Source organism: Anomaloglossus baeobatrachus, chromosome 2 (assembly GCF_048569485.1).
Source record: "Anomaloglossus baeobatrachus isolate aAnoBae1 chromosome 2, aAnoBae1.hap1, whole genome shotgun sequence".
NCBI lineage: Eukaryota > Metazoa > Chordata > Amphibia > Anura > Aromobatidae > Anomaloglossus > Anomaloglossus baeobatrachus.
Window position 1 is genome coordinate 11,047,955 of NC_134354.1, and position 25,073 is coordinate 11,073,027.

General features: G+C 47.9%; 1 protein-coding gene across 1 annotated transcript in view; it reads right to left on the reverse strand.

The window, feature by feature from the left end:
- LOC142281093 (uncharacterized) overlaps positions 1 to 22,741 on the reverse strand; it is a 114,872-nt gene extending 92,131 nt beyond the window's left edge. Inside the window, exon 1 of the mRNA XM_075332817.1 lies at positions 22,612 to 22,741. Within this exon, the coding sequence (XP_075188932.1) occupies positions 22,612 to 22,669 (58 nt within the window). The 5' untranslated portion in view covers positions 22,670 to 22,741. The remainder of the gene's footprint in view (positions 1 to 22,611) is intronic.
- Between the last annotated feature and the right edge of the window lie 2,332 nt (positions 22,742 to 25,073).

Genomic DNA, 25,073 nt, shown 5'->3' on the forward strand with positions numbered 1-25,073 from the left:
ATGTTCCCAGTGTTGGTGTATACTGGTCAGGTCTCTTCTCCATGTTCCCAGTGTTGGTGTATACTGGTCAGGTCTCTTCTCCACGTTCCCAGTGTTGGTGTATACTGGTCAGGTCTCTTCTCCATGTTCCCAGTGTTGGTGTATACTGGTCAGGTCTCTTCTCCATGTTTCCAGTGTTATATACTGGTCAGGTCTCTTCTCCACGTTCCCAGTGTTGGTGTATACTGGTCAGATCTCTTCTCCATGTTCCCAGTGTTGGTGTATACTGGTCAGGTCTCTTCTCCATGTTTCCAGTGTTATATACTGGTCAGGTCTCTTCTCCACGTTCCCAGTGTTGGTGTATACTGGTCAGGTCTCTTCTCCATGTTCCCAGTGTTGGTGTATACTGGTCAGGCCTCTTCTCCACGTTCCCAGTGTTGGTGTATACTGGTCAGGTCTCTTCTCCATGTTCCCAGTGTTGGTGTATACTGGTCAGGCCTCTTCTCCACGTTCCCAGTGTTGGTGTATACTGGTCAGGTCTCTTCTCCATGTTCCCAGTGTTGGTGTATACTGGTCAGGTCTCTTCTCCACATTCCCAGTGTTGGTGTATACTGGTCAGGTCTCTTCTCCACATTCCCAGTGTTGGTGTATACTGGTCAGGTCTCTTCTCCACATTCCCAGTGTTGGTGTATACTGGTCAGGTCTCTTCTCCATGTTCCCAGTGTTGGTGTATACTGGTCAGGTCTCTTCTCCATGTTCCCAGTGTCGGTGTATACTGGTCAGGTCTCTTCTCCATGTTCCCAGTGTTGGTGTATACTGGTCAGGTCTCTTCTCCATGTTCCCAGTGTTGGTGTATACTGGTCAGGTCTCTTCTCCATGTTCCCAGTGTTGGTGTATACTGGTCAGGCCTCTTCTCCACGTTCCCAGTGTTGGTGTATACTGGTCAGGTCTCTTCTCCATGTTCCCAGTGTTGGTGTATACTGGTCAGGTTTCTTCTCCATGTTCCCAGTGTTGGTGTATACTGGTCAGGTCTCTTCTCCATGTTCCCAGTGTTGGTGTATACTGGTCAGGTCTCTTCTCCACGTTCCCAGTGTTGGTATATACTGGTCAGGTCTCTTCTCCACGTTCCCAGTGTTGGTGTATGCTGGTCAGGTCTTTTCTCCACGTTCCCAGTGTTGGTGTATACTGGTCAGGTCTCTTCTCCATGTTCCCAGTGTTGGTGTATACTGGTCAGGTCTCTTCTCCATGTTCCCAGTGTTGGTGTATACTGGTCAGGTCTCTTCTCCACGTTCCCAGTGTTGGTGTATACTGGTCAGGTCTCTTCTCCACGTTCCCAGTGTTGGTGTATACTGGTCAGGTCTCTTCTCCATGTTCCCAGTGTTGGTGTATACTGGTCAGATCTCTTCTCCATGTTCCCAGTGTTGGTGTATACTGGTCAGATCTCTTCTCCATGTTCCCAGTGTTGGTGTATACTGGTCAGGTCTCTTTTCCACGTTCCCAGTGTTGGTGTATACTGGTCAGGTCTCTTCCTCATGTTCCCAGTGTTGGTGTATACTGGTCAGGTCTCTTCTCCACGTTCCCAGTGTTGGTGTATACTGGTCAGATCTCTTCTCCACGTTCCCAGTGTTGGTGTATACTGGTCAGGTCTCTTCTCCATGTTCCCAGTGTTGGTGTATACTGGTCAGGTCTCTTCTCCATGTTCCCAGTGTTAGTGTATACTGGTCAGGTCTCTTCTCCACGTTCCCAGTGTTGGTGTATACTGGTCAGGTCTCTTCTCCACATTCCCAGTGTTGGTGTATACTGGTCAGGTCTCTTCTACACGTTTCCAGTGTTGGTGTATACTGGTCAGGTCTCTTCTCCACGTTCCCAGTGTTGGTGTATACTGGTCAGGTCTCTTCTCCACGTTCCCAGTGTTAGTGTATACTGGTCAGGTCTCTTCTCCATGTTTCCAGTGTTGGTGTATACTGGTCAGATCTCTTCTCCATGTTCCCAGTGTTGGTGTATACTGGTCAGATCTCTTCTCCATGTTCCCAGTGTTGATGTATACTGGTCAGGTCTCTTCTCCATGTTCCCAGTGTTGGTGTATACTGGTCAGGTCTCTTCTCCACGTTCCCAGTGTTGGTGTATACTGGTCAGGTCTCTTCTCCATGTTCCCAGTGTTGGTGTATACTGGTCAGGTCTCTTCTCCATGTTCCCAGTGTTGGTGTTTACTGGTCAGGTCTCTTCTCCATGTTCCCAGTGTTGGTGTATACTGGTCAGGTCTCTTCTCCATGTTCCCAGTGTTGGTGTATACTGGTCAGGTCTCTTCTCCATGTTTCCAGTGTTATATACTGGTCAGGTCTCTTCTCCACGTTCCCAGTGTTGGTGTATACTGGTCAGGTCTCTTCTCCACGTTCCCAGTGTTGGTGTATACTGGTCAGGTCTCTTCTCCATGTTTCCAGTGTTGGTGTATACTGGTCAGGTCTCTTCTCCATGTTCCCAGTGTTGGTGTATACTGGTCAGGTCTCTTCTCCATGTTCCCAGTGTTGGTGTATACTGGTTAGGTCTCTTCTCCACGTTCCCAGTGTTGGTGTATACTGGTCAGGTCTCTTCTCCACGTTTCCAGTGTTGGTGTATACTGGTCAGGTCTCTTCTCCATGTTTCCAGTGTTATATACTGGTCAGGTCTCTTCTCCACGTTCCCAGTGTTGGTGTATACTGGTCAGGTCTCTTCTCCACGTTCCCAGTGTTGGTGTATACTGGTCAGGTCTCTTCTCCATGTTCCCAGTGTTGGTGTATACTGGTCAGGTCTCTTCTCCACGTTCCCAGTGTTGGTGTATACTGGTCAGGTCTCTTCTCCATGTTCCCAGTGTTGGTGTATACTGGTCAGGTCTCTTCTCCATGTTCCCAGTGTTGGTATATACTGGTCAGGTCTCTTCTCCACGTTCCCAGTGTTGGTGTATACTGGTCAGGTCTCTTCTCCACGTTCCCAGTGTTGGTGTATACTGGTCAGGTCTCTTCTCCATGTTCCCAGTGTTGGTGTATACTGGTCAGGTCTCTTCTCCATGTTCCCAGTGTTGGTGTATACTGGTCAGGTCTCTTCTCCATGTTCCCAGTGTTGGTGTATACTGGTCAGGTCTCTTCTCCACGTTCCCAGTGTTGGTGTATACTGGTCAGGTCTCTTCTCCATGTTCCCAGTGTTGGTGTATACTGGTCAGGTCTCTTCTCCATGTTTCCAGTGTTATATACTGGTCAGGTCTCTTCTCCACGTTCCCAGTGTTGGTGTATACTGGTCAGCTCTCTTCTCCATGTTCCCAGTGTTGGTGTATACTGGTCAGGTCTCTTCTCCATGTTTCCAGTGTTATATACTGGTCAGGTCTCTTCTCCACGTTCCCAGTGTTGGTGTATACTGGTCAGGTCTCTTCTCCATGTTTCCAGTGTTGGTGTATACTGGTCAGGCCTCTTCTCCACGTTCCCAGTGTTGGTGTATACTGGTCAGGTCTCTTCTCCATGTTCCCAGTGTTGGTGTATACTGGTCAGGCCTCTTCTCCACGTTCCCAGTGTTGGTGTATACTGGTCAGGTCTCTTCTCCACGTTCCCAGTGTTGGTATATACTGGTCAGGTCTCTTCTCCATGTTCCCAGTGTTGGTGTATACTGGTCAGGTCTCTTCTCCATGTTCCCAGTGTTGGTGTATACTGGTCAGGTCTCTTCTCCATGTTCCCAGTGTTGGTGTACACTGGTCAAGTCTCTTCTCCACGTTCCCAGTGTTGGTATACACTGGTCAGATCTCTTCTCCATGTTCCCAGTGTTGGTGTATACTGGTCAGGTCTCTTTTCCACGTTCCCAGTGTTGGTGTATACTGGTCAGGTCTCTTCCTCATGTTCCCAGTGTTGGTGTATACTGGTCAGGTCTCTTCTCCACGTTCCCAGTGTTGGTGTATACTGGTCAGATCTCTTCTCCACGTTCCCAGTGTTGGTGTATACTGGTCAGATCTCTTCTCCATGTTCCCAGTGTTGGTGTATACTGGTCAGGTCTCTTCTCCACGTTCCCAGTGTTAGTGTATACTGGTCAGGTCTCTTCTCCATGTTCCCAGTGTTGGTGTATACTGGTCAGGTCTCTTCTCCATGTTCCCAGTGTTAGTGTATACTGGTCAGGTCTCTTCTCCACGTTCCCAGTGTTGGTGTATACTGGTCAGGTCTCTTCTCCACATTCCCAGTGTTGGTGTATACTGGTCAGGTCTCTTCTACACGTTCCCAGTGTTGGTATATACTGGTCAGGTCTCTTCTCCACGTTCCCAGTGTTGGTGTATACTGGTCAGGTCTCTTCTCCACGTTCCCAGTGTTAGTGTATACTGGTCAGGTCTCTTCTCCATGTTTCCAGTGTTGGTGTATACTGGTCAGATCTCTTCTCCATGTTCCCAGTGTTGGTGTATACTGGTCAGATCTCTTCTCCATGTTCCCAGTGTTGATGTATACTGGTCAGGTCTCTTCTCCATGTTCCTAGTGTTGGTGTATACTGGTCAGGTCTCTTCTCCACGTTCCCAGTGTTGGTGTATACTGGTCAGGTCTCTTCTCCATGTTCCCAGTGTTGGTGTATACTGGTCAGGTCTCTTCTCCATGTTCCCAGTGTTGGTGTATACTGGTCAGGTCTCTTCTCCATGTTTCCAGTGTTATATACTGGTCAGGTCTCTTCTCCACGTTCCCATTGTTGGTGTATACTGGTCAGGTCTCTTCTCCACGTTCCCAGTGTTGGTGTATACTGGTCAGGTCTCTTCTCCATGTTCCCAGTGTTGGTGTATACTGGTCAGGTCTCTTCTCCACGTTCCCAGTGTTGGTGTATACTGGTCAGGTTTCTTCTCCACATTCCCAGTGTTGGTGTATACTGGTCAGGTCTCTTCTCCACGTTCCCAGTGTTGGTGTATACTGGTCAGGTCTCTTCTCCACGTTCCCAGTGTTTGTGTATACTGGTCGGGTCTCTTCTCCATATTCCCAGTGTTGGTGTATACTGGTCAGATCTGTTCTCAATGTTCCCAGTGTTGGTGTATACAGGTCAGGTCTCTTCTCCACATTCCTAGTGTTGGTGTATACTGGTCAGGTCTCTTCTCCATGTTCCCAGTGTTGGTATATACTAGTCGGCTCACTTGGGGATGTATACAGCTTTTTCTTAACCCACAAGTGTTGGATTGGGTTGAGGTCTGGTGACTTAGGGGACAGTCCAGCATCTCTTCTTCATGGTCATTGAACCATTTCTTCTCACCGTATGCTTTGGGTTATTGTCCTGCTGGACACTATGTCGTCCTTTCCCATAATATTCGAGTGTATGAAGTAACTCGTCTTGTAGGATCCTCACATATAGCTCAGCATTGAGACCACCATCCATCCTGGTCAAGTATCCAGCGCCTTTGTCTGTAAAACACCCCCATATCATCAGGGCTGACAGTTCCTTCAATTTTTATATCCATTAGCCTCTTTTTCCCTCCAGGCCCATTTTCACCACTCATCAGAGCCGTCTATTGACTTTCATCTCATGGCTCCAAATCACCCATTTCCAATCTTCTGCTGTCACTTTCCGTCCTTGTTTGCAGATTCGTGCCGATGCTTCTTATGATGATATTGGAGTCGAGTCTTCTCCTTTCTTCGGGCCACCATTCCAAACTTGTGTAACGCGCGTCGCTCAGTGTTCGCATGGACGCCTGTGAGGTCACTATTATGGAGCAGACGAGCCGCCTCCACTGCCGGGAGTCACCAGAACTGATAGACCTTGTGAGGAGCGATTTGTTGACTCCGATATTTTGCCTGGACGTCACCTCTTGGCTTTTGAATGGATGGACGTCATTTCTTATTCTTCCATCTATCATGGCCTCACATGATGCAGTTTGGCAATTTTCTTGGCCGAGAGACCCGCTATCGATGAGCTGGATGAGGCTGTTTCTTTTGTCTTGGGAAATCTTCTTCATGGCGGCTCTTATATTCAAACCAGTGACTTTCACTTGGGAATCAACCTGATAACACTGATCTATTAGGGAATGTGATGTTTTCTGCTAATTAAAGATCAGATCACAGAATCTTCTCCTCCCTGTCTGTGATTCCCCGACTATGGTGCCTGCCTTTAGCCTGTGAATAACCAGCTTCCTCTGTTTAAAATTTCAGCAGTGATCTGTCAGTCAAAAATTGGGGCAGGTAAAGTACCTGGGGAATCACAGACAGGAAGCAGCAAAGGGATCAGGAACCACAGACAGGGGGGAGAAGATCAAATTAGTAGAAAACTTTAAATGCTCACTACAGAAGAACCACAAAGTGGATTTCTTCACCAGAGGTATCAGTGTACCATTACTGCCATGTCTTTACATTACAAAATCATACTGACAGGTTCTCTTTTGTACATTACCAGATCCCGATATATTACATAGTTACAGGGCCAGAGCGGAGTGCCGTACATAATACATAGAGTGCTACAACCAAACTCAGTGCATAAAACAGCTCCAAAACGAATCATATTGAATAAATACAGTACCGGGCCAAGCTCAATACAGAAAAAACAGTCCCAGAACCAAGCTTAGTTAATAAATACAGTACTAGAGCCAAGCTCTGTAGATAATTACAGTATTAGAATCAAGCTTAGATATAAAGTACCAAAACCAAGCTCAGTACATAAATTAGTTCCAGAATCAAGCTCAGTAAAAAAATACAGCACATCAAAAAAGCACAGTACTATAGCCACAATCAATAGATAAATATAGTACCAAGATTGTTCAATACATAAAAACAGCACCAGAACAAATACAGTTTTAAATACTATAACAGACTGAAGCTCAATTTACAGTTGAAACCAGAAGTTTCCATCCACTATCTATAAAGACATATATGCAAGTTTTTCCATTTGCTCTCTATAAAGACACATCTGCAGGTTTTTATCTCCCTTTCTATAAAAACACATCTGCTGGTTTTTCCCCCTGCTTTCTATAAAGACACGTCTGCAGATGTGTCTTTATAGAGAGTGGAGGGAAAAAACTTGCAGATGTGTCTTTATAGAGAGCGGATGGAAAACCTGTAGATGTGTCTGTATAGAGAGCGAAGGGAAAAGCTGTAGATGTGTCTGTATAGAAAGCGGAGAGAAAACCTGTAGATGTGTCTGTATAGAGAGCGAAGGGAAAACTGTAGATGTGTCTGTATAGAGAGCGGAGGGAAAACCTGCAGATGTGTCTGTATAGAAAGCGGAGGGAAAACCTGCAGATGTGTCTTTATAGAGAGAGGAGAGAAACATCTGGTTTCAACTGTAGAAACGTTCCAGAATCAAGCTTAGTACATAAATATAATACAAGAACAGAAAGTACACAAATACAATACCAGAACCAAGATCAGTACATTAATGAAGTACCAAAACCAAAGTTCAAAACATGTTTACACTCTTGGGTACAAGCTCAGCACAAGAATCCAACAAGCCAGAAATGCTGCAGTCTCCTCTGGGCCAAAGATTAATTAGAATTGGCTGATGCAAAATGAAAAACTGTGGTCAGATGATTCATAATGTGAATCTGTCTTTAAACCACAGATGCTGTGCCCCGGGGACTTACAAGGACAGGGACCATTCAGCTTTTTATCAGCGCACAGTTCTGCATCTCCGATGGTTGGGGGACATTAGACCCTATCACAGGGGGAACTCACACATTATAGGCGCTATGTATGCTGAGCCTTATATAGAGGTATAAGAAGTGCATCTGTTCCATCCAGACCAAGGAAGGACTTTAATATTTCAACAAGACAATGGTAAACCATATTCTGACTCCGGACTGAGGAGCAGTGAGAATCCTATATCAGAAGAGGGGAGGCTACACAATGGTAGACTTGGCCTGTCCAAATACTTATTTTAGCTGTGTTGCTGCCATCAATTTCTAAATAAATTATTTTTTTTCAGATGAAATGGCATACATGTCCAATGATCAGATTTCTGTCCTATGTTCTGTGGCAAAGAAAAGATTTCCAAATGATTGCATTGTTTCTTTACACAGCGCCCCAAGTTTTGTAGAATTGGGGTTGTAAATTATGCAACATAACAAAGAGTAGTACATAAATACAGTACAAAGATCAAGCTCAGTTTATAAATATAGTACCAGAACCAAGATCATTGCAAACATTCAGCACGAAAGCCAAACTCAGCTTATAAATGGACTACCAGAACCAAGCTCACTGCAAACATATAGTATCAAAAACAAGCTCAGTTTATAAATATAGCACCAGAACCAAGCTCATTGCAAACATACAGCACCTAAACCAAGCTCAGTTTAAAAATATAGCACCAGAATCAAGCTCATTGCAAACATGCAGAACCAAAATCAAGCTAAGTTTACAAATATTGTACCGGAATCAGGATCATTACAAACATACAGCACCAAAACCAAGCTCAGTTTATAAACATAGTACCAGAACCAAGTTCATTGCAAACATACATCCCCAAAATCAAGATAAGTTTATAAATAAAGTACCTGAACAAAGCTCATTATAAACATACAGCATGAAAACCAAGCTCAGTTTATTAGTTTAGTACCAGAACTAAGCTCATTGCAAACTTACAACACCAAAACGAAGCTCATTTTATAAATATACAACCAGAACCAAGCTCATTACAAACATGCATCACCAAAATCAAGCTGTTTATAAATATAGTACCAGAACCAAGATCTTTACAAACATACAGAACCTAAGCCAAGCTCAGTTTATAAATATAACACCAGAACCAAGTTCATTGCAAACATACAGCACCAAAACCAAGTTCAGTTTATAAATATAGTACCAGAACTAAGCTCATTACAAACATACAGCATGAAAACCAAGCTCAGTTTATTAATATAGTACCAGAACTAAGCTCATTGCAAACATACAACACCAAAACGAACTTCAGTTTATAAATATACTACCAGAACCAAGCTCATTACAAACATGCATTACCAAAATCAAGCTGTTTATAAATATAGTACCAGAACCAAGATCATTACAAATATACAGAACCTAAACCAAGCTCAGTTTATAAATATAGTACCAGAACTACGCTCATTGCAAACATACAGCACCCAAACCAAGCTCAGTACATAAAGAAAGCTACTAGGATTGATATAGATTTAAATGGTATGTAAATATGGTACCATCATTTTAACTCTGGGAAATCTTCATCTTAGCAGCAGATTTTGATGTTCTAAGTATGTAGTGTCATACAACTGCTGCTGAAGTTAAAGTTACCCAGGGGATGGATATTTCAGCAAGACAATGATCCAAAACACCTCTCCAAATCTACTCAGGTATTCATGCAGAGGAACAATTACAATGCTCTGGAATGGCCATCCCAGTCCCCAGACCTGAATATCATTGAAAATCTGTGGGATGATGTGAAGCGGCTGTCCATGCTCGGCAACCATCAAACTTAACTGAACTGGAATTGTTTTGTAACCAGGAATGGTCAAATCTAACTTCATCCAGGATCCAGGAACTCATTAACAGCTACAGGAAGCGACTAGAGGCTGTGATTTCTGCAAAAGGAGGATCTACAAAATATTAATGTCACTTTTATGTTGAGGTGCCCATACTTTTGCACCAGTCAAATTTTGTTTAAATGCGGATTGCACATTTTCTGTTAGTACAATAAACCTCATTTCAATCCAGAAATATTACTCAGTCCATCAGTTATTAGATATATGAAACTGAAATAGCAAAAACCCAAATTGTTATAAAGAAAAAAGGTTACCATTAATAGGGGTGCACAAACTTTTCCATATGACTGTACAGTCTAAATTAAGCTGCCCAATAGAGCCTAAATAATTATTCCCACCCAGCGCTGAAATAATACCACTATATACGCCATATAATACCACCATACACAGCTTAACTAATATAACCATAGAAAAAAAAATTAGACACTATACAGAACCTAAGGAAAATAACTTCTCATAATACCTAAAAAAATACTACCAAACGGTACAGAAATGATACCGAAATACAGTGCTGACATAGTACATCTCTTAATGCCAGTATACAAAGCCTAAATAATACCGCCATGCACAGCTCAAATAATATCATCGCACTAAGCTATATAATCTCTTCGTTACCAGGCTATTTTCTGGGGAGTTTTTTTGCTTGATTGGTTTTTTTTTTAACTTTTCCTTGCAAGAAGTGAGTACACCCCTCACATTTCTATAAAAAATGTATTATATCTTTTTCTGGGACAGCGCTGCAGATCTGACCCTGTGATACAATGTGCAGTGTCAGTGTGCAGCTTGTATAACAGTGCAAATAACTCAGCACACAGCCATTAATGTGTAAACAACTGACAACAAACGTGAGTACACCCCTAAGTGAGATTGGCCAAATTGTGCCCAATTAGCCATTTTCCCTCTGCGTTGTCATGTGACTCATTAGTGTACAAGGTCTCAGGTGTGACTGAAGGAGAAGGGGTGTTACATTTGGTGTTATCTCTCACACACTCTCTCATACTGGTCACTGGAAGGTGAACATGGCGCCTTATGGTAAAGAAATCTCAGAGGATACAGGGGTGGGGGGTCCGCCTGTCAGTGCTCAGACCATACACCACACACTGCAGAGGTTACAGGGGTGGGGGGGTCCGCCTGTCAGTGCTCAGACCATACACCACACACTGCAGAGGTTACAGGGGTGGGGGGGTCCGCCTGTCAGTGCTCAGACCATACGCCACACACTGCAGAGGTTAAAGGGGTGGGGGGTCCGCCTGTCAGTGCTCAGACCATACACCACACACTGCAGAGGTTACAGGGGTGGGGGGTCCGCCTGTCAGTGCTCAGACCATACCCCGCACACTGCAGAGGTTACAGGGGTGGGGGTCCGCCTGTCAGTGCTCAGACCATACACCGCACACTACAGAGGTTACAGGGGTGGGGGTCCGCCTGTCAGTGGTCAGACCATACCCCGCACACTGCAGAGGTTACAGGGGTGGAGGGGGGGTCCGCCTGTCAGTGCTCAGACCATACCCCGCACACTGCAGAGGTTACAGGGGTGGGGGGTCCGCCTGTCAGTGCTCAGACCATACACCACACACTGCAGAGGTTACAGGGGTGGGGGGTCCGCCTGTCAGTGCTCAGACCATACCCCGCACACTGCAGAAGTTACAGGGGTGGGGGGGTCCGCCTGTCAGTGCTCAGACCATACCCCGCACACTGCAGAGGTTACAGGGGTGGAGGGGGGGTCCGCCTGTCAGTGCTCAGACCATACCCCGCACACTGCAGAGGTTACAGGGGTGGGGGGTCCGCCTGTCAGTGCTCAGACCATACCCCGCACACTGCAGAGGTTACAGGCATGGGGGGTCCGCCTGTCAGTGCTCAGACCATACGCCACACACTGCAGAGGTTAAAGGGGTGGGGGGGTCCGCCTGCCAGTGCTCAGACCATACCCCACACACTGCAGAGGTTACAGGGGTGGGGGTCCGCCTGTCAGTGCTCAGACCATACCCCGCACACTGCAGAGGTTACAGGCGTGGAGGGTCCGCCTGTCAGTGCTCAGACCATACACCACACACTGCAGAGGTTACAGGGGTGGGGGGTCCGCCCGTCAGTGCTCAGACCATACATCACACACTGTAGAGGTTACAGGGGTGGGGGGTCCGCCTGTCAGTGCTCAGACCATACGCCACACACTGCAGAGGTTACAGGGGTGGGGGGTGCACCTGTCAGTGCTCAGACCATACGCCACACACTGTAGAGGTTACAGGGGTGGGGGGTCCGCCTGTCAGTGCTCAGACCATACGCCACACACTGCAGAGGTTACAGGGGTGGGGGGTCCGCCTGTCAGTGCTCAGACCATACACCACACACTGCAGAGGTTACAGGGGTGGGGGGTCCGCCTGTCAGTGCTCAGACCATATGCCGCACACTGTAGAGGTTACAGGGGTGGGGAGTCCGCCTGTCAGTGCTCAGACCATACGCCACACACTGCAGAGTTTACAGGGGTGGGGGATCCGCCTGTCAGTGCTCAGACCATACCCCGCACACTGCAGAGGTTACAGGCGTGGAGGGTCCGCCTGTCAGTGCTCAGACCATACACCACACACTGCAGAGGTTACAGGGGTGGGGGGTCCGCCCGTCAGTGCTCAGACCATACATCACACACTGTAGAGGTTACAGGGGTGGGGGGTCCGCCTGTCAGTGCTCAGACCATACGCCACACACTGCAGAGGTTACAGGGGTGGGGGGTGCACCTGTCAGTGCTCAGACCATACGCCACACACTGTAGAGGTTACAGGGGTGGGGGGTCCGCCTGTCAGTGCTCAGACCATACGCCACACACTGCAGAGGTTACAGGGGTGGGGGGTCCGCCTGTCAGTGCTCAGACCATACACCACACACTGCAGAGGTTACAGGGGTGGGGGGTCCGCCTGTCAGTGCTCAGACCATATGCCGCACACTGCAGAGGTTACAGGGGTGGGGGGTCCGCCTGTCAGTGCTCAGACCATACGCCACACACTGCAGAGTTTACAGGGGTGGGGGATCCGCCTGTCAGTGCTCAGACCATACCCCGCACACTGCAGAGGTTACAGGGGTGGGGGGGTCCGCCTGTCAGTGCTCAGACCATACACCACACACTACAGAGGTTACAGGGGTGGGGGGTCCGCCTGTCAGTGCTCAGACCATACGCCACACACTGCAGAGGTTACAGGGGTGGGGGGTCCACCTGTCAGTGCTCAGACCATACACCACACACTGCAGAGGTTACAGGGGTGGGGGGTCTGCCTGTCAGTGCTCAGACCATACACCACACACTGCAGAGGTTACAGGGGTGGGGGGTCCGCCTGTCAGTGCTCAGACCATACACCACACACTGCAGAGGTTACAGGGGTGGGGGGTCCACCTGTCAGTGCTCAGACCATACACCACACACTGCAGAGGTTACAGGGGTGGGGGGTCCGCCTGTCAGTGCTCAGACCATACACCACACGCTGCAGAGGTTACAGGGGTGGGGGGGTCCGCCTGTCAGTGCTCAGACCATACCCCGCACACTGCAGAGGTTACAGGGGTGGGGGGGTCCGCCTGTCAGTGCTCAGACCATACACCACACACTACAGAGGTTACAGGGGTGGGGGGTCCGCCTGTCAGTGCTCAGACCATACGCCACACACTGCAGAGGTTACAGGGGTGGGGGGTCCGCCTGTCAGTGCTCAGACCATACACCACACACTGCAGAGGTTACAGGGGTGGGGGGTCCGCCTGTCAGTGTTCAGACCATACACCACACACTGCAGAGGTTACAGGGGTGGGGGGTCCGCCTGTCAGTGCTCAGACCATACACCACACGCTGCAGAGGTTACAGGGGTGGGGGGGTCCGCCTGTCAGTGCTCAGACCATACACCACACACTGCAGAGGTTACAGGGGTGGGGAGTCCGCCTGTCAGTGCTCAGACCATACACCGCACACTGCAGGGGTTACAGGGGTGGGGGATCCGCCTGTCAGTGCTCAGACCATACACCGCACACTGCAGGGGTTACAGGGGTGGGGGATCCGCCTGTCAGTGCTCAGTACATACACCGTATACCGCAGAACTTACAGGAGGGCAGCATTTAGGGCCCCACTTTAAACTTTTGCACAAGTCAGGCCCACGTTGTCTAAAACCGGCCCTTGCATTTGCACTGCTATGTATAGTGAAAATGAAGGTCTCCTATGAACGCGGGCTGAATGCTGGCTTCCACAGGAGAACCATCATCATCATAACAAGCACGGAGGTCTTTTTCTGGCCCTCGGCTGCCATTGCAACCCATCAGGGCCAGCGATCACGTTACTAGTATAGAATGACGCCCCCTGGTAGACGTGTTAAATGCTGTTGTCAGAGATTGAAGTCAGGGACACGTCATATGACAAAACTGTATGTCAAATATGGTGAAAGGGTTAAATAATACCATACATTATCTACGTAATTACGCAATTTAGAGTTTGGGGGACAAATATCATTATTACATTTGCACCTGTGTTGTTTTTTTTTTATCAAGTTTCTGGCGTTTTTTAACTTAAAAAGCATTGAGGAGAAAATTCAAGAAAGGAGAGGCTCTATATCCCGGTACACAAAGCCGCAGCCCTAGATATGAGTCCGTCAGTCTGCACTTAGGGTGATTTAATGATATGCTCTCTATTGTTTTCTATAGAGAGTAAATAATACCAACATACGTAAAATAAAAAGTACCACCATACAGACAGTAAATAAGACTACCATACAGAGAGTAAATAAAGCTATCTTACAGAGAGTAAATACTACCAAATGAAGAATAAATAATACTACCATACATAGAATAAATAATACCACCATAGAGTAAATAATACCACCATGGGGGGCGTGGCCAGCAGGCAGCATGAGCGGTCGCATCTTAGAGCAGCTCCGCAGTCCAACGCTGATAAATACTATTAATCCTGCCGAAATTGGTGCCTAGATACACCTCCGGATTACCTGTGGTGCGGTGAGCATTCTGATCGGTACCATGAGCAGAAGTCGCAGCGCAGCGGCGGCTGAAAAGCTGAAGAAGTTTGCCCGGGACTCCCAGCAAGATGGCGCCGGCAAGCAGTCGGAGCGGGAATCCAGTGTGGCGGAGGAGGAGGAGAGCATGGAGGCCGGATCCAAGGAACCGCAGGAGCTAACCTTGCAGCAAGTTACTTCACAATTACTTGCGGCGATCCAGGATTCAAAAGTGTCGCTGACGGGCAAAATCGAGGAGGTTAAGATCGATGTGGGTCTCCTCAGGCTGGACCTGCAAAATCTGAGAGAGCGGGTTAAGGAGACGGAGCAACGGATCTCCACGCTGGAAGACGACGCAAGAGCGACGCCGGGCAGATTGTCCTCTTTGGAAAGCGCGGCAAATAACTGGGCGCAGAGGGCTGACAATCTGGAAAACCGCCTGCGTCGCAATAATTTAAGAATTCTGGGGATGCCGGAGAGGGCAGAAGGGAGCGACCCGTGTAAGTTCATGGAAAAGTGGCTCTCTGAAACTTTCCCTGATGCGACGCTGTCAGCGGCATTCGCTATAGAAAGAGCCCACCGGGTACCGGCCAGACCTCCTCCCCCGGGAGCGAAGCCTAGACCTCTCCTGGCCCGACTGTTGAGCAGCAGGGATAGAGATGCGATCCTTGGTGCGGCGCGACGCAAAGGCCCGATCCTTCACAATAATGCTCCCATACTGATTTTCCCTGACTTCTCTGCGTCTCTCCAGAAAACGAGGGCATCCTTCATTCAGGTGAAAAAACGCCTTAGAGATCACCAAATTGCTTACTCCATGATCTTCCCGGCTCGTCTCAGAGTGGTTCATCAAGATCGATCCTTGTTCTTTACATCTCCTGCGGAGGCGGATGACTGGATCAACACGCTGAAGAGGAAGCGCTGATACGTTACAGCCATGAGCGACGCCGGGAGGATCGCTGTTGTGATGGCGTCGCGGTTCTGATTTGCTTATTTCATCTCCTTTGGAGTGAGGTCGGTGATACGATTCTTTTTCCTGGGACGTCTGGAATCGCTGTTGATATAGTTTTAGGATCATCCTATACAGATATTCGGCGTCCCTTGATATTAAAGGCGCAAAATATTTTTGTTTCCTTCACCCCTCCTGCCATACGAGTGGTGCGGTGCTCAGGATCGCAGTTGCGTCCGCGTCCTGCTCTTTTGGTTCCAATTTGCTGAGAAATTGACGATTCCATCAGGATGCGCTGGTGCGCTTGCGACCCCCGGAAGCATGTGAGTTACTGGATGTGTTTATTATTGGCCTTCCATTGTGCCGGCCTTCAGGGTGGCCTCCCCCTCGAGGCTGGGCAGCTGGAGGTGGTGCCTTTGAGTGTGTCGGGACCTGAGTTCACTGCGATCATTACTAAGTCCTGTTGAGCTCTGGAATACTCATCGCTGGTGGGACCGGATTGAACTGACTTCAGGCGGGACATGCGCCAGAACGCTACTGCGGTGCAATGATCACCTTCATGCGATCTTGTATTATACTGCATCTTGCGATCCAAAAGGGGACTTCACTCCGGGTTTGCAGTATTTGGCAACGCGCTTAGGTTCAGGATGCTGAATTTTGTCTTTAGAGTTATATTAAGGTTTTTTAAGGTCACCATATATGATAATCACTTATAATTTGGGGTTACCTGCAATTTCTCCTCCCATTTCCTTTACAGTCCTATCTCTTTTTCCCCCCTCTCAGCCTCACTTTCTTGTTTAACCCCTCAGCCTCTTTTATCTTACCCCCATACCCATCTTTGCTATTCTATTCCTATCTACCCCTAAGTCTTCTTTTGCTATTCTCTCCAGCTTCCCTCTTCAACCTTCCTCTCTCTTCCCCAGTTTTCATCCAGTATGCCCTCCGTTACCTCTCTTCTTCTTATATTTCTATATTCCCTCCTCCTCATGCTCTCTCTTCTTCCGCCCATCTTAATTTCTCTCCTCTCTATCCTCTTCCCTTGCCCCTTTCTCTCTTCCTCACCCCTTCCCCGCCCACTTTTCACCCCCTTTCCTCCATCCCACCCCCCCTCCCTTTTTTTTTTTTTTTTTTTCTTCTCTCTTTCTTCTCTCTCTCTTTCTTTCTTCCTACATTTCTATGCCCATTTACTCTGGGTTCTCTTACCCACGTACGATTAATAGGCTATGTTGCAGGGCAATTCAATACGTTGGACTGCAGGAGAAGCTTAAGTCCTTGTTTCGAGGACACCCCCGTACCAAGTACTCCATCTAGCCACGTTGGTTCACCCTGGTCGTTGCTGGGGACAATCTCTCCTGGTCGCACTACTGGACCAGTTCTTGTCGGTTGTGCGTGCGCAACCGACAATTTGTATTTAAGGGTACGTTTACCCAAGTTCTACTGTAGGTTAGGTTTTTGATATCTCTCTAGCAATTCAGCAAGTGGCATCTCTCCATGGCTTAAAGCTTGATGACATGGAATGTTAGAGGACTGGGCACGTCCAGGAAACGGGCGGCAGTATTTGCTCACATCAAAAGATCCAAAGCTCAGATTGTATGTTTACAAGAGACCCATTTACTGTTGGATACCACTAGAGTGCTTCAAAAGCCTTGGGTTCAATGGTCAGCTCACTCTGTTCATTCATCATATTCTAGGGGAGTATCGGTACTAGTCCACAAAGCACTGCGGTGGGACCCGGGTAAAATTTTAAAGGATACTGATGGGAGGTATGTGTTTATCCAGGCTCACATTGATGGGGTCATGATAGTGGTCTTGGCCATATACATTCCCCCTGCAACGGGAATCTCGATTCTATATGAGGCGGCTAAGTTTGCCTCACAATTCCCACAAGCCTTAGTGCTCTGCATGGGGGACTTCAACTTGATTAATAACAAGGGACTGGATAGATTCAGCACCCGACAGGTCCCGATCTCCCCTACGATACAAACTAGACTGAGTGCATTCCTACAGGAGGTGGGATGGTGCGACATGTGGCGGTTTTTTAACCCAGCACTGAGAGAATATACATGTTATACTCCGGGGAAAAACTCATTATCTCGAATTGATTACATCTGTGGAAATGAAAGAGTCTGTGCCCATATACAAGCGGTATGTCATCTGCCCAGATCAGTATCAGATCACTCTCCGGTATTGATAGGCATTAAATGGGAAGGATGTAAATCTCATAAATTGTCAAGGAAAATTAACCCTTGGTGGCTGTCACTCTTTGGTGCCAATGACAGGATTCCTGATCAGCTTGGGGCATACACGGAAATGAACTCCGTGGAAGAGAATCACTCGGCTTATTGGGACGCGCTTAAGGCGTATCTGAGGGGATGCTGCCACTCCTCTATCTCCTATCTCAAGAAACAGGCGGCCAGAGAGGAGGAGGAATTGGCCACCCAAAATAGAGTGCTTGAACATAGATTCACCTCGGACCCCTCTGAGGAAAATAGATCTCATTGGCTTCAGGCTGGGAGGAAATATCTATTGTATCTGCAAGACAAGGCTAAGAGACATGTATTCTTCACGAGCCAGAGGTATTTTGAGCAAGGGAACCAATCCAGTAGCTTACTGGCGTTCCTGGTGCGTCAATCCAATAGCTCACCTGCTGTCCTCAAGATTAGAGACCCTCGTGGAGAAACAGTTACTTCCGTCAATGGTATATTGGAGGTATTCTTGGACTTCTATAGGAACCTGTATGAATCCAGGCTGACCGTGTCAAGGGAGGAGATTGCTGAGTACTTACGAGATCTGGAGTTTCCCAGGTTGACTTCGGCCCAGAGATCAGCCCTGGATGAGCCCATTAGAATGGAAGAGCTGGTGGAGGCGATGAAGACCCTCAATAAGGGTAAGGCGTCTGGGCCAGACGGACTCCCGATTGAGATTTTTGACAAATATCAGGGGGAGCTGGCCCCAGCCCTCCTGGGAACGATTGAAGCCTCGTTCCGCAAGGGACGGTTGCCTGATTCCTTTTATGAGGCAACCATTGTCTTGCTATTGAAACCAGATAAGGACCCATTGGATTGTGGCTCGTACAGACCGATCTCTTTGTTGAACTCTGATTACAAAATTCTTACCAAAATTCTAGCAACTAGACTCAATAAAGTGGTCTCCTCTATAGTACATGAGGATCAGTCAGGATTCATTCCGGGTAGGAGTACCTCGGATAATCTGAGGAGGGCGCAGGTGATCTTACAGATGGGCACCAAGTTAGAGGAGGATTGGGCTCTGGTCTCCCTGGATGCAGCCAAAGCCTTCGACTCTATAGAATGGCCATACCTGCTGGAGGTGCTGCGGGCATTTGGTTTCGGCAACAAATTTATCAGATGGATTGAGATCATATATAAAGCTCCATCTGCTAACATTCAGGTGGGTGGTGGTGTGTCGGAAACTTTTCCTTTGGGGAGGGGAACCAGACAGGGATGTCCCCTATCCCCCCTCCTGTTCGCTCTTGCCATGGAACCACTGGCGGTGCGCATTCGAGCGGACCCAGTCTACCGGGGGGTGAGACATAGTAAGGGAGATGAACGTTTATCTTTGTACGCAGACGATTTGTTACTGTTTGCATCTGATCCGGATTCCTCCATTCCTAGAGCCGTGCAATTGATTGATCGATTTGGGGAGTTCTCCGGTCTGTCAATAAACTGGTCAAAATCGTACCTCCTCTTTCTGTCTCGGAACAGAGAGGATCTGGTGTACGACCACATATGCAGGGTTCCGGTGGTGGATCATTTCAAATATCTCGGAATTATACTGGCGGGATGCCCTGCGGAGATGATAGCGAGAAATATAGCCCCCTTACTAGCGTACTTCGGTGAGAAATTTAATAGATGGAGCCAACTCCCACTATCAGTGGCGGGAAGGATTAACCTCCTTAAAATGATAGTGCAACCAAAGTGTCCTTATATTACCCAACATGTATTTGTACAGATTCCTCGCTCCTTCTTCCGGTCCCTGGAATCTCTAATGATTACCTTTGTTTGGGGCTCGTCCAGATCAAGGGTCCAATTGGCCAACTTACAAAGACCCAAGGATATGGGGGGTATGGCCCTTCCTGATCTTTATATTTACTATCTGGCCGGGCAATTGAAATATTTGGGTCCATGGACACTCCCCCGGGTTGGGGGTTCTCCGGAGGGACTCCTGGCAGAGTTCACAGGTGTGGATCTCCTGTGGCCGTTACTGACGGATCACAGGAGGGCCCCTGAGGGTCGTGTCCTCCCGATACACAAATTGGGGGCCAGGATCTGGAAAGAGGCTAAAGCCGTATTTGGATTTTCGGATGTACCAACTGAGACACCCCTATGGGATAACTTGGACCTTCCACATTTTTGTGGGTTGCCGGGGTTTGGTGAATGGAGGAATCGCGGAATAATCTCCCTAGGATCACTGATCCGGGATGTTGAACTCCGCCCCTTTGCGCAACTGCGGACAGAATTTGACTTGCCGGAATCTCATGGGTTTCAGTATCTCCAGATTAGGCACGCCTTTCGAGCTCAGTTCTCTGGCCGTGGAGTTAGATTCTCTTCCTTCCCAGTCATTGGAATTATTAGATTACAAGGCCCTGGTGGTCTTATTTCTAAACTATACTCCTCCCTCATTCGGGCCAAGGCCATGAATAATCCTCTTTCTGTCCGTGAGAGGTGGAGTGCCAGGATCCCTGAAATCGATGATGTAGTGTGGGACGACATTGTCGAATCTCACACGTTGGTCTCTCCTGCTGTTAATAATAGACTGATCCAATTATATATAATACACCAAAGTTATATTACTCCCCAGAGACTGAACAAAATGAAAAAGCTGAATAATTCGGTGGGGATGGGCTGTCCGAGATGCGGGAGAGACGGTGCTGATTTCTGGCACATGATATGGGATTGCCGAGTCATTCTCTCCTATTGGAGTGAGGTTGTAACGACTCTTTCCGCCATATTTCAAAAAGCGGTCGCTATGTGCCCAGTCCTGTGTCTATTTGGGGTGGTAGATGCACACTCCTGGTCCCAAGATGAGAACCTATTAATAAAGAAGGTCCTTTTTCTGACCCGGAAGGGCATTATACTAAATTGGATGAGCACTCATTCCCCAACTAGAGCCTCTTGGATTGCATTGGTAAATGCTATAATCCCGTCGGAACAATTTGTTTATAAGACAAGAGGCTCTTCAACTAAATTTGACAAAATTTGGGGTAGATGGATGAGGTCGCCCTTGACTGGCGGATCTCCTGGTTCTCTTGCTGATAATCTACAATCGGTATTATCGCAATAATAGCCAGTAGTGCCCCGGTAGGCTGAGAGGAGACACATGTGATTCATGATACACTATATCAGGGATACCACGAGTTCCCCGAAACTTGGGTTGCACTCTCCTTAACAATATGGGTTTCTTTTTTGCCTTGAGTTGGATGTGTTTCATGAGCTAACACCTTTGCTATGTTTGATGCTCTATGGATATGCTGAAAATAATGGACGCTGATTTGATTGTTGTTACTTTATTATCCTGATGACCAACCAATCTATATGTACTCTGTCTCACTGAACAATTTGCTGATTTATTCTTTTATGTAATGTTTTACTTAACTTTCAATAAAACGAGTTTAAAAAAAATAATACCACCATATATAGAATAAATACTACCATATATAGAATAAATAATACTACCATATTTAGAATAAATAATACTAACATACATAGAATAAATAATACCACCATAGAGTAAATAATACTACCATATATAGAATAAATAATACTACCATACATAGAATAAATAATACCACCATAGAATAAATAATACTACCATACATAGAATAAATAATACCACCATAGAGTAAATAATACTACCATATATAGAATAAATAATACCAACATATATAGAATAAATAATACTACCATAAATTATATATATATATATATATATATATATATAAATAAAGTAAAAAAATAATACTACCATACATAGCATAAATAATACAACCATTCATAGAGTAAATAATACTATACTACCATATATAGAACTAATAATGCCCCAATATATACAACAAATAATGCTACCATATATCGAATAAATAATACCATCTTATACAGAATAAATAATAATAATAATACCATCCATGACATAAATAATATATACAATAAATAATACCACCATATATAGAATAAATAATAGCACCATACAGAGACTAAATAATACCACTATACATAACATAAATAATACCACCATACAGAGACTAAATAATACCCCAATATATAGAATGAATAATGCCATGACACAGTATATAGAATAACTTATTCTACCATACATAGACTAAATAATACCACTATATATAGAATAAATAATGCCATCATGCAGAGTATAAATAATACCACCTACAATGGCCAATTTATAGCTCTGTAGTTAAAGCAATGGGAGTTTATGATTTCTGCTCTGGAGCACACTGCCCATACACTGTCCATAGGTGTCTGATGGCCCAGTCTGCAGCAGACGATTTCTGCTCCGGAGCGCACTGACCATACACTGTCCATAGGCGTCTGATGGCCCAGTCTACAGCAGACAATTTCTGCTCCGGAGCGCACCGACCATACACTGTCCATAGGCGTCTGATGGCCCAGTCTGCAGCAGATGATTTCTGCTCTGGAGTACACTGTCCATAGGCGCCATACGGCCCAGTCTGCAGCAGATCCCCCTATAACGGCCCAGTCTGCAGCAGATCCCCCTATAACGGCCCAGTCTGCAGCAGATCCCCCTATAACGGCCCAGTGTGCAGCAGATCCCCCTATAACAGCCCAGTCTGCAGCAGATCCCCCTATAACGGCCCAGTCTGCAGCAGATCCCCCTATAACGGCCCAGTCTGCAGCAGATCCCCCTATAACGGCCCAGTCTGCAGCAGATCCCCCTATAACGGCCCAGTCTGCAGCAGATCCCCCTATAACGGCCCAGTCTGCAGCAGATCCCCCTATAATGGCGCACTTTGCGGCTCTGTCACCTTTTGTTTGTGGTGGAAACTCTACAGGTGTTCCTATATCCTGAGCACACTGCAGAGCTGAGTTTAGGACTCTGCCCCATTCAGGTGTCCTCTGTGGCTTTACATAGGACTGCAGATAAACCTCACTGAGTTATCACTGTGCACTACATTATTCCTCTAAAAAAGGCAGCGCCAGATCCAAGTCCAGAGATGCTGTGAATGAGGCATTGCTGTGGCTGCTTGCTGACGGTCTCCTTACCTGGCAGTAGCAGCACACACAGGAGCGTGCTGAGGGCCGCGGCAGGAGCGTGCAGCATGCTGCCTCATCGCTCGGGGGCACTGAGCGCAGGACGCGGCCGCTCCGGCTGCGAGGACCTATACACAGAGAAGATAGGAAGTGGTTAGTGAGAAGTCACCGGCGCTGCAGAGCGTTATCCAGACACTGATCTGGGGTGGATCTCCTACATTATGTGCAACATTTCTACAGGGGAAGTGAGAGCGGCCTCAGTGACTGTCACATTTCCCCCTGGGCATCACGAGACTGTGGTCTACTTGGCAAAGATGTCCTACACACTGACTGGAGGACCGACACCAACACCTCACAGAAACTGACCTCGTACCAGAGACTACAGAGAGACTACAGACTGGCCCTGGAAAAACTATCTGGAAAAACTCCCAAAATCCCAGAGACCGCAGGACCCTGAGCCGATATAGACTCAGTGCCCACAGTCTAGCCATCGAATCCGGCCGACACAAGCAGAGCTACAAGCCCAGGGAGGACAGACTGTGCCAACACTGTGACCTGGAGGCCGTGGAGGATGAAACCCACTTCCTGCTACACTGCACCAAGTACTCAGCAGTGAGGGACACTCACTTCAGGAGACTCTCCCATCTCTTCCCGGATTTCAGCTCCATGAAGGAGGAAGAGAAAATATATATCCTGCTGGGGGAAGAAGAGAGCGCAGTGGAGATAGCAGCGCGGTATGTGAGCGAATGCCATAGACTTCCAGAAAGAGAACTATGATAAGCCATGGACTTCCATAGCCCCCAACGTCCCCCCCCAAGATATGCCCCATCAATCCTTCCTACTGTCCCCACCCTGGATATGCCCCATCATAAGCCATGGACTTCCATAGCTCCCACCCTAGATGTGCCCCCACAGTCCCCACCCTGGATGTGCCCCCACAGTCCCCACCCTAGATGTGCCCCCACAGTCCCCACCCTGGATGTGCCCCATCCATCCTTCCTACAGTCCCCACCCTAGATGTTCCCCATACATCCTTCCTACTGCCCCCACCCTGGATATGTCCCATCATAAGCCATGGACTTCCATAGCTCCCACCCTAGATGTGCCCCCACAGTCCCCACCCTGGATGTGCCCCATCCATCCTTCCTACAGTCCCCACCCTGGATATATCCCATCATAAGCCATGGACTTCCATAGATCCCACCCTAGATGTGTCCCCACCCTGGATGTTCCCCATCCATCCTTCCTACAGTCCCCACCCACCATCCCCACAGTCCCAGTCCCTATTGTACACCTGCTTTGCCAAAACTAATTTGTATTTGGTCCTGCCAATAAAGCTTATTTGATTTGATTTGATTTGACTAATTACAAAACCTGCTGATGTGGCGCCCCTGAGGCTTCCGTCGCTACAGAGATATTGCACCTCAGCCAGAGGTGTGATATCCCATCCTGGGTAAGAATGGGGTCACCTACCGGTCCACAGACTAAACTTACACACACCAATTGGTAGGCATACACTGGGTCAGGGATAGTGGCAGCAACCCCCATAGATGTATTTGTGTCGCCCTGGGCAAGCCAGGGGACACAGGTCACAACACCACCACACCCCACACTCCAGGTAGGCACACCTGCTAACCAGAAATCCTTGTTGCCTTCCTCCAGAGGTTGATGATGCACACCAGGGGGTGGGCCAGGCGGTTGGCTCCGCCCACCAAGGAGCTCACAACACTGGAGGCAGGAAGTAACCAGGCAGTTAGAGTCCAGGGAGAGTCGAGTGAGGGAGGAGGAAGTGGAAGGAGTGAGGAGTAGCCCAGGCAGGGGCTAAAGTAAACAACAAAGTGAAAGTGAAGGGAGTAAAGGAGGAAAGCAAGCAAAGTGACAGAAGGAAAGAAAGCCTGAGAGCCCAGCCGTGTGTAGGGCCAGAACAGCAAGGTCAGCGACGGCGGTGACTGTTTGGAGGGGGACAGTTTGGAAGTTCCTGGAAGGACCCCGTTGGCTGTGTGCCCGGTGGTCTGGAGCAGTGTTCCGAAGGACAGTCAGCACCAGGGCAGGGGCCTCTCGGACCCCGGCAAGGCTAGGAGTCGCCAAATTTGCCAAATCCGTCAGTGACGGGGACGCAGATCCCCCAGCAACCAAGTCCCGATTGACGGCAACAGCCCGACCATTACCGGGGAGACACCGCCACCGCCAAGGCACAAGTTTCCCCAGGGCCAGCGCCTGCGGGCAAAGTGTAGAGCTCCTCCGGCCCAGATTGCAGTCGGGGAGCGGGTAACCGGAGGGAATCCACCGCTACCATCAGACAACATAGGTGCAAGGAAGAGAAACGTCACCGTTACCTACCGGGAGTGCAGGTGCAGCCGTCTGTGGGACCGTCCTACCAGCCGTTGGTTTACCGTACAAACTGTGTCCGTGTGTCAGGCTGAGTGAGTACCATAGTGCCGCAAGGCACAGCGCTGCCCCCGCGCCCCTGCGCC